General features: G+C 66.3%; 1 protein-coding gene across 1 annotated transcript in view; it reads left to right on the top strand.

The window, feature by feature from the left end:
* Positions 1-5663: 5663 nt before the first annotated feature.
* Positions 5664-9783, top strand: part of DIPK1B (divergent protein kinase domain 1B) — a 7533-nt gene continuing 3413 nt past the window's right edge. Inside the window, 2 exon segments of the mRNA XM_058302683.2 lie at positions 5664-5850; positions 8782-8916. Of these exon segments, the coding sequence (XP_058158666.1) occupies positions 5788-5850; positions 8782-8916 (198 nt within the window). The 5' untranslated portion in view covers positions 5664-5787.

Here is a 9783-nt window from a genome sequence, read left to right as displayed (position 1 = left end):
CTCCCTTCCCAGCTCTGGTTCCAGAGAAGCAGCAGCAGATGGGCCAGCTGGGGTGGAGGGGCAGGTGCCCCCAGGGGCTGGACTGCTGTCTCGGGGCACGTTGCCTCCTGCCCCTGGTGAGAGAGCAGCACCCCAAGACTGGGGAGGGGCCTGAGTCCCCCGGCTGCCCTTCCCCCGAGGCCCTTCTCCTCTCCACCCCAGACCCTCCATTCCCGCGGGGAGTAGCCCTGAGGCCCCTGACACCTCAGGGGCCCTTCCACCTCTCTCCCCACCTGGAGAGGTAGCTCGGGCCCCCTGGGGCCCCCTGACAGGCCCGGGCAGCCCCCTGGGCTCCACCCTCTGTTTCGTGGTGGCCAGGGCCAGCCCCTCGGGCTGCATAACTCAGGACACTGGAGGGCTGAAGTCAAGTCCAGCCCCCTCACGAGGACCTCCCATGTCAGGCCCCTACCCTGGCACTGCACGGGCCGCGGTAACACCAGGCAGGCCGGGGCCTGGCCACGTCTGCTGCCGCTGGGCTTCTGCACGTGCTGTTCCCTCTGCCTGGAACTCCACTGTCCTTCGGTTCGGCACAGGCACCGCCTCCCCGGTTTGGCCTGGACCTGACGATGCGCCCACAATGCACGGGCTCCCCACTCTCCGCCCTCCGGGACACCTGTTCTGCAGGTAACTGTGACCCCTACCTGGGTCCCCAGGCAATGGGGCCCGGCTGGGACTGGAAAGGACTCTTGCCGCTGAGCTACCCCCACTCCCCACCAGGCCCTCTCTTGAAGGGGAAAGGGTATGCCCTTCACTTTCCTTTCTCCTTGCTGGAGTGTGGAGGTGATGGCAGGAGCTACAGCAGCCATTTTAAAGATTTATTTATTTCTCTTCCCTCCCCCCCGCCCTGGTTGTCTGTTCTCTGTGTCTATTTGCTGCGTCTTCTTTGTCTGCTTCTGTTGTTGTCAGCGGCGTGGGAATCTGTGTTTCTTTTTGTTGCATCATCTTGTTGTGTCATTTTTCCGTGTGTGGCACCATTCCTGGGCAGGCTGCACTTTCTTTCGCGCTGGGCGGCTCTCCTTACGGGGCACACTCCTTGCGCGTGGGGCTCCCCTACGCGGGAGCACCCCTGTGTGGCACGGCACTCCTTGCGCACATCAGCACTGCGCATGGCCAGCTCCACACGGGTCAAGGAGGCCCGGGGTTTGAACCACGGACCTCCCATGTGGTAGACGGATGCCCTAACCACTGGGCCAAGTCCACCGCCTTAGGCAGCCATTTTAGATTGCAAGATGGAAACCACCTTTTTTTTTTCTTTCTCTTTTTTAAAGAGATGTGGGTGCTTCTCCCCAAGCTCACCATCGGCACCCCCTGCTAAGGTCTTATGACTTAAAGTGCATGCTTAATTCAGCTTTTAAATAAGCTCTTTTCTGTTCCTTTTTTCCACTGGCAAAGACTCTCGGCATGACTGTGACCACAGCTGTAGCTTTTGTACCATCTGGAAACGGCATCTTGACGATGCCAGACCACAAGACAGAAGACATGGGAGACAAGGTGGCCCCATATCAGCCTTCCCGCCCCCGCGATCAGACTGCTGCGGGAGCGGGAGCCTTCTCTTCTGCTCAAGCCACTTCATTTTGGGGTCTTTGTTCCAGAATGTGGTGCCAAAGTGGGGATCTATCGTAACAAAATCACAATTACCAGGCACTAGCTCAGCGAGTGGCACATGACAAGAGCACAGATAGGGCGGGCTGGGAAGGGCAGTTAGGGAGGGTTCCCTACTGGCCACTTGCACCTCTGCAGGTCCTGCGAGGGAGGCGCTGACGGTCCTTGACTCCAGGTTCTCTTTTCAAGGACGTTTATGGAGTGAGCGGCCTTGGAGGCGGGGTGGCGTCTTCCCACGAGGCTGACACTTTGGCTCCTGCTGCGGCTGTGAGTAATGCGCCGCCTTTTGTCTCTGACCCCATAGTCTCGTGTCTTCCTCTGGCGCCCGCGGCACCGTGGCAGGCTCAGCGGCTGGCCCGCAAGTGGGGGGGACGCACTTTCGAGGTGTCTGTGAACAGGGGTGGACAAAGGCGGCAGCAGGGGCGCGGTCTCAGGGCCAACTCACGGGGCTTGGGGCAAGTGGAGGGGAATATGGAGCAAACCCTGCAAGTCACACGGTTCGTGGGGAGCATGGAGACACACAGAGATGCACCCCAGACCCTGACCCCCACACGCACAAGACACATACACACAGACGCTCACGTGTGCTCAGACACACACACCCCTCAGGCAAGACCTGGGTGGGGCCGGGTCCCAGCCTGAGCGCAGCGCCCGGGAAAGGCCCACCCCTGCCGGTGAGCGAGGCTGGAGGGGAGCGGGCGCTGCGGCCTGGGACCTGCTCCGACTCCCGCAGCAGAAACCTGGGGCCGCGGGGGGCTTCGAGGCAGCACTGGGGTGGGGGGGGCCGGAGCCGCGTGGCGGGAAAGTCTTGCAGTGTGGAGAGAGGTGGGCAGGACCTTCTCCATGAGCTGGCCCCCGGGCCGGGGCAGGATGTGTCAGGAGGCCCAGCCGGCAGTCAGGCCACTGGTCAGCGCCACGGATTTGCCCCGAGAGGACCCTTCCAAGCCACGGGACCACCCACGACGTGGCCTTTTGTGATCAGCCCCTTCCACGTAGCTCCCACGGACTCTCGCAGGTGCCCACGTGTGCGAGGGGCCCGCCTGCACACACAGAGCCCCGCCCTTGCTGGCACACGCACGCTCACACCTGGGCAGCCCCGGCGGCCACTGACCTCTCGGGCAGACCCAGCTTCTCGTGGTCAGGACCTGAGGCCGCTCCCTGGGGAGGAGGGAAATGAAGAGGTGAAGGGCGCCCCGTGCCCAGATACACGCATCACACGCACCAACACCTGCCACCCGCCAGCTGTCACCGGCCAGCCTGGGGCCAGGACGGTCGCGGGCCTGGAGGCTCAGGTGTGGGGAGGTCAGCCGGGCGGTCTCTGGAGCGGCCAGCATGCCTTGCCCGCCGGGGGCCTCTCCAGGGGCACTGAGAGAGAGGAAAGCCAAGATGCCCCGGGGCCAGGCTCTGCATGCCCCCACTCCTTCTCAGGAGACAGCCACGCCACCTGGGGCGGGGGGCCCCGCCTGGGGAGCTCCCCCTCCCGAGGGTCCCGGCTGCTCTGCCCATGGGGCCACCTGCAGCAGGCCTCTCCCACCCTCACACCTTGCTCCTCCCTTCCCAGCGCCCTGAGACCCTCGCTGCCAGGCAGGGTGCGGCTTCCCAGGAAAGGTGGCCAGGTGGGGGGTGGAGAGGGACTGACACTGGGGACGCCAGCTGTCCCTCCTCCAGGCCCGGGCACGTAGCCTCCTCGTCACTGCTGCCGCCTGGTTCCGGCTGCCCTGGATCTGCTGCAGCGAGCCCTCACTGGCCTCCCCGCCCTCGCCCACTGGGGCCACTGACCCTTCCTAAAGTGCCTGCCTGAAACGCTGCGCCCAGCTCAGAGCAGGAAGGACCAGCCTCCCAACAAATGGTGCTGCAACAAGTGGGCAATCATATACCAGAAAACCAAACCAACAAAACAAAGACAAAACCCCAAACCACAGAGTCAAGGAACCCCTTGATCCATACTTTGCACCATATAAAATAAAACTAACGCAAACTGGGTCACCGCCAAGATGCAAAACCAAATGCTATACAACTCCTAGAAGAAAGCGGAGGAGAAAATCATGACCTTGGGTTAGGCAAAGATGTCTCAGATGTGACATACACTAAAGGCACAAAAGAAAAAAAAATGATAACTCAGACACCATCAAAATTAAGGGCTTCTGCTCTTTGAAAGACACCGTTAGAACCGACTGGGCCAGCGACAGCCTGGAGGCTATCTTCACACACACACCTGACACATGACCTGTATCCAGAAGAACAAAGAACTCTCCAGCTCAACAAGGGAACAAGCAACACAATAAAGCATGGGCAAAGATTTTGAACAGACTTCACCAAAGAGGACGTGTGGATGGCAACGAGCTGGGCAAAGATGCTCAGCTCACGCGTCAGGAGGGAAGGCAAAGGGCGAGCACAGGCACCTGCCACCGCACACCCCCTAGAAGGGTTAACGTTTTAAAACTGACACTGCCGAGGGTGGAGGGCGCGGGCACCTGGAACTCTAGGCAGCCCTGTGGGGACCGAAAATGGTGGTGCCAGGGGAAACCTTTTGGCAGTTGCTCGCAAAGTTAAACACACGTGTACCGTCCAACTCCGCCATCCCCCTCCCCGGGATTTACCCGTGTGACGTGAAAACTCAGGTGTGCACAGCTCCTGCATGCAGAAGTTTACAGCAGCTCTATCCGTATCACCCCAAACCAGCAACGCCCCAAGCGCCCTTTCAGGGGTGAGTGGACTCGCAGAGGTGTGCAGCCTGACCTGGGCTCCACAGGTGGGTACTCAGGGCTCTGGAGGGAAACGGAGTCAAAAGGAGGTACTGTTAAGAGGAAGAGAGTTTATCAGATTTTAGCATCCACTCACGTGAGGGGATGCACGAGTCCAGGGGCTGCAGGGAGCCTGCAACCAGGGGCTCCGGTCACAGGCCAGTGCTGGTCCTCGATGAGTTTCTCCCTCAATGCTGGAATCACTTCCCCTGCTAAGGCATTCGGCCGATTGGATACAGTGTCACTCAGAGCTGACAGCAATCTCCCCGATGGATGTAGGTGTCATCAGCCATCCATGCAGTAAAGTCACTGGTGACTCAAGTCCATAAAGTCCATACAAATAGCCCAGTGCTTGCCTGACCGAACAGCTGGGCAGTTACCTGGCCAGGTGACACATGAGCCTGACCGTCCCAGCAGACCTTAGGCCAGCCAGGGGCCAGGCTCAAGGCTGCCCACAGGGGGACTCGCCGCCCAGGGGCGGAGCCAGAAAAGCCCTCGTGCCGGCCAAGGACTTGGGGTGGGGAGGACTCCAAGGGGCTGGAGTTGCTTTGTGTCCTGCTTTGTGTCCTGGCCCTGGTGGTGGTCACAGGCCAGGCCTCTTTGTAAACACCTGCATGAGTAAAAAGGCGCGTTTTCCTGTAGGTCAAAGCGCCCTGATTTAAAAGATGGGAGAAATATGCAAACCCTGAGGAGTCCGCTCTCCCTCCAGGCCAGTCGTGCGTGGTGGCCGCGCCTGGGGCTGCAGACCCTGCGCTCCCAGCACCCCCTCCCGGGACGCTAGCCAAGGGCCCCTCCCGCCTTCTCCCAGGACCCCTGCCTGGCCCCATTTACAAGCCCCCTCCCCTCCCCAAGGGCGGCGCCGGCGGCCACTGGGCCCTTGGTCATCCTGTCCGCGGCTCGGGGAGGGCGCTGGCGGGCAGAGGGTGCCACGCGCGGGCCGAGCCCCTGCCCCTCCTCCCCCGCAGGGTCAGAGCTCGGGGCTTGGAAGGGACGGGAGGAGGGCGGGGGTGGGGCCGGGGGCGTGCGAGGAAGAGGGGCACAGGGGCGCGGGGAGCCAGGTGCGGGGGGCACCTTCCTCCACGCCCCGGCGGCTCCCGGGGTCCCACGCCCGCGCCCCCGGCCGTCTCCGCCCACGCGCCCCCGGCCCTCTCGGCACCTCGCGTCCCCGGGCCCGCCTCCCCCGCGCGCCCACGCGTAGCGGTCGGCCGTCAGAAAGGCGCGCGCCGTCGCCTTTAAGGCGCGCGGGGGCGCGCCGCCCGCCGGGCTCGGGCTCGGCGCGGCTCCGGGCGGCGGGCGCTGGGGACCGGCCCGCACGGCGAGGCGCGGCGGCCGAGGCGGCGGGGCCGAGCGGGCTGAGCGAGGCGAGCGCCGGCCCCGCCGCGGCCCCCGGCCCGCGCCCACCATGCGGCCGCTGCGGCGCCTGGCGCACCTGGTGCTCTTCTGCCCGTTCTCCAAGGGCCTGCAGGTGAGCGGGGCGCGCGCCCCCCCGACCCCCGGCCCCGCCGTACCACCCCCGCAGCGCAGGCCCGGGTCCCCGCTGCGGCGCGCTCGCGCCGCGGCAGGGGCGGGGACGGCGGGGCCCCGGGTCGCTGGATGCGGGGACACAAAGGGTTAATGAGGCTGGCGGGGAAGGGCCGGGAGGGGTGCTCGGGATTCGGGGTGCCGGGTGCGGGTGGGGAGGGAGGGCGCCGCGGCCCGCGGGTGCTGCGGTGGACGCCCCTGCCCGCGCTCGGGGGACCGTGCGTCCGCGGCCCCCGCACCACGGAAAGGAGCTGGCCCCGGTTCCCTGCTTAAATCGGCCAGGCTCCGGCCTTTTGTTATAGGAAAACTGGGGCAAACAGGCCCTGCGAAGGTCATTGCCTCCCAGGGTCGCCCCCCAGCCTGCTGGCGGGGGTGTGGCGAGTGTCCCGACCCCCGGTGACCTTCGGCAGGTCACCGTCCCTCCAGAGGCCTGGCTCCCGCCGCCCCTGAGCCCCGGCCTCGGTCCCTGTCGTGGGGTGACCTCAGACCACTGGGCCCCGCGCATCACCACCCCTGGTCCCAGGGGCCCCAAGAAGGGCCAGCCCTGCTCAGCCCGCCCACACCTCCCAGGCCTCTGGGGCTGCCCTGGGGTCAGGGCAGGGGGCCCCTGCAGCGGCGTGCCCTTGACCCAGGACGTGGCAGGCCTCGGGTGCCCTGCCCGAGGAGGGGGACGGATGAGGGACCCATCTGTGCCAGGACCTGCCACCTGCTGTGGAAGGTGGAGCGGGGGGCTTTGAAGACCCTCTCCGCCCTCCCCACCCCTGCCCCATTCCCAGCTGGCCAAGCCGCCCCGGGGATGGGGTGGGCCCGGCCAGGCTGTGCGGGGAGGGGGGGGGCCAGCAGGGCCTGGGGGAGGGGGTTTCCCACTGGTGAGCCCCATCACCCTCTCCTGGCATTCAGAAATGCCCTGAGCCTCAGTTTCCCTGCCTGGGAAACCCCCTGCTGGCTTGGTCAGGGTTCCAGGCCCTGTGCACGGCCCGCAGTCCGAGTTGTGCTGCGTTACTGACCCCTGCAGGACCAGCCTGAGCCCCCGCTCCCGGGAAGTTCCACCGGGGCTGGTCCCCACTGCCGCTGCAGAGCTGGGCCCAGCGTCCACCAGCGTCATTCGGGCCTTGCCACTGGGGCCCCTCCAGGCCCGCCCGCTAGGCAACGGGAGGACAGAGCCGCGGGGCCCAGACCCTTGCGGGGGCCAGGGCTGGGGGGGGCGGGGCTGCGGCCTGATCCTCTGGGCACAGAGGCCAAGTCGGCTGGGCACGGCGTTCCGGCCCCTGCCCCGCCTTCCGGGCCCGCCCCAAGGCCCCCTCACCCCACAGCCTCCAGACATTGTTCCCTACCAGCCGGAGGTCGGGCGTCTTCTCGCCAACACCCCCCCCCCCCAGCCACTGTTGCTGTGCTTTCCTGTTTTTTGTTATGAGCAAATCTGACGGAAACAGGAGAGGTGCCAGGGCCAAGGGGCTGAGGAGCCACCATCACGCTGCCCCACCCAGGCACCCTGTCCTGAGGCCGCTCTGGCCACTCCCCTAGCCGTCGGGGTCCTCCCGGGCAGCCAGCAGTGTGGGGGGGGGGGGTCAGGGTAGCAGCAGGGGGGCGTTTCCTGAAGGAACCACTAAGGTGACCGCGGCCACCCAGGCTGGGCCAGGAAGCCCTGCACCCCCCTTGGCCCTGCACCCCCATTGGCCCTGCACCCTCGTTGGCCCTGCACCCTTGTTGGCCCTGCACCCCTGTTGGCCCTGCACCCTCGTTGGCCCTGCACCCCTGTTGGCCCTGCACCTTCGTTGGCCCTGCACCCTCGTTGGCCCTGCACCCCCCTTGGCCCTGCACCCTCATTGGCCCTGCACCCCCCCTTGGCCCTGCACCCTCGTTGGCCCTGCACCCCCCTTGGCCCTGCACCCTCGTTGGCCCTGCACCCCCCTTGGCCCTGCACCCCCCTTGGCCCTGCACCCTCGTTGGCCCTGCACCCCCCTTGGCCCTGCACCCTCATTGGCCCTTCACCCTCGTTGGCCCTGCACCCCCCTTGGCCCTGCACCCTCGTTGGCCCTGCACCCGTTGGCCCTGCACCTTCGTTGGCCCTGCACCCTCGTTGGCCCTGCACCCCCCTTGGCCCTGCACCCTCATTGGCCCTGCACCCCCCTTGGCCCTGCACCCTCGTTGGCCCTGCACCCCCCTTCGCCCTGCACCCTCGTTGGCCCCGCCTCACACCAATACGGTGGCGTGGGACCTGCACCCGAGCCCTTACTCGGCACTGCTGCCCAGCCCTGATTTTCCACTGAGCCCGGGGCCCGGTGGTCAGCCACAGTCTGCCTCTGCCTGGGACCCCCCACCCCTCATGACTCAGGCCCCCTCCGTGTGATTTGCCAGGCAGCGCCCCAGCCTAGGCCGCCTTGGCGGGCGCAGATGCAGACAGAACCTTCCGCCAGGCTGCGGTGCGGGGGAGAATCTAGGACAGTGCCGCCGGGGCAGGACCCGGGCGGCCGGGGGGCGCTCGCCGACCTTGTGCTGAGGTTAAAGTGCTGCTATGGGGGGGCGGGTAGAAAACAGCTTTATTAGCAAAAGAAGGAGCTGGCCACCTTCCCTCCCCCTCATCTTAAAGTTTATTTTTACTTGTCCACGAAGTTCAGGTGCCCGGGAGCCTGGCACCTGGGGAGCCCCACGGGGAGCCCCACGGGGAGCCCCACGGGGAGCCGCGCTCCAGGCTGACCCCTTCCCCAGCCCCAGGGGAGGCAGGCGAGGGAGGCAAGACCCAGCAGCGGCGCATGCAGGGGGCGGAATGGAGCTGGCCCGCCAGGAGGAGGGACAGGAGGGGGATGTGGGGGCCCTCGGCCGCTGCCGCCCCCCCTCGGCGGACCTCGCGCAGCGCCCGCCTCTCTCCCCACAGGGCCGACTCCCGGGCCTCAGGGTCAAGTACGCCTTCCTGGCGTGGCTGGCCGTGCTGGCGGGCAGCTGGATGGTGTATGTGCGCTACTCCTCCTACGCGGACCTCTGCCGTGGGCACGTCTGCCAGGCCATCATCGTGAGTGCCGCCCGATGGGCGGGGGCGGGGGGCACCCCCGGAACAATGGAAATCGCAGGTTCCTGTTTCCCAGGGTGCCCTTTCCGTCCAGCTGGGATGCCCTGGGTGGTTCCGAGACTTCCTGGGGCCACGGGTGTCCAGAGGGGCCGTGGCGGGTGGTCCCCTCCTTTCCAGAAGGGGTGGTGGGTGGGAGCTCCCTCCCACCAGGGACATCGAACAAGCTGTCTCCAGAGATGCTGGCTGGGGCTCAGAGAGGTTCAGCAGCTTGTCCAGGTCACACAGCAAGGAAGGAGAAGACGGCACTACCAGGCGTCAGGCGGGGAAACTGAGGCTGAGCCGTGGGGTGACTTCCGTGCAAGCCCTTCTGTCCCCCTGGGTGGGAGCAGCCCCCTAGCCTGGCAGTGTGGGGCGCAGGCCTCTTCCCCGAGGGCAGCTGCCCCCGCGATGGGGCCCCCCCACCCGCTCTCATTGGCAGGTCTCCCTGCATGGGGCAGGATCGCAGCGCGCCCAGTTTCCCGGCCTCCCTTTTCTCCCTTGATGGATGCTGGCCTCACCGTGTCGCCCCTAGAGGGACATGGCTGATGTCTGCTCTGGGGTCCGGGAGGCCCTGGCCGCCCCCTCCTGGCGGCAGCACGTTCTGCGCACGCCCCTCCTCCGAGCCAGGCTCTCGGGGCGCAGACTCCCTGGCAACCAGTGATGCCCATCCAGGAATCCACCCCCTACCCCGGCTGCGAGAGCTAGCAGACCCCCGTCCCCTCCCTGGGGTGGGCTGCTGGGTCTCCACCGGCCTCCCGCCCTCTGCTCAGCGGGGGAGTGGGACCCCCTCGTGTGGCCTGCCCGGGGCAGTGGCTCAGCGCGGGCAGGGTT

This window comes from Dasypus novemcinctus, chromosome 8 (assembly GCF_030445035.2).
Source record: "Dasypus novemcinctus isolate mDasNov1 chromosome 8, mDasNov1.1.hap2, whole genome shotgun sequence".
NCBI classification, from domain to species: Eukaryota; Metazoa; Chordata; class Mammalia; order Cingulata; family Dasypodidae; genus Dasypus; species Dasypus novemcinctus.
The sequence above is the reverse complement of the archived record's forward strand: the minus strand, read 5'-3'. Positions and strand labels throughout refer to the sequence as shown.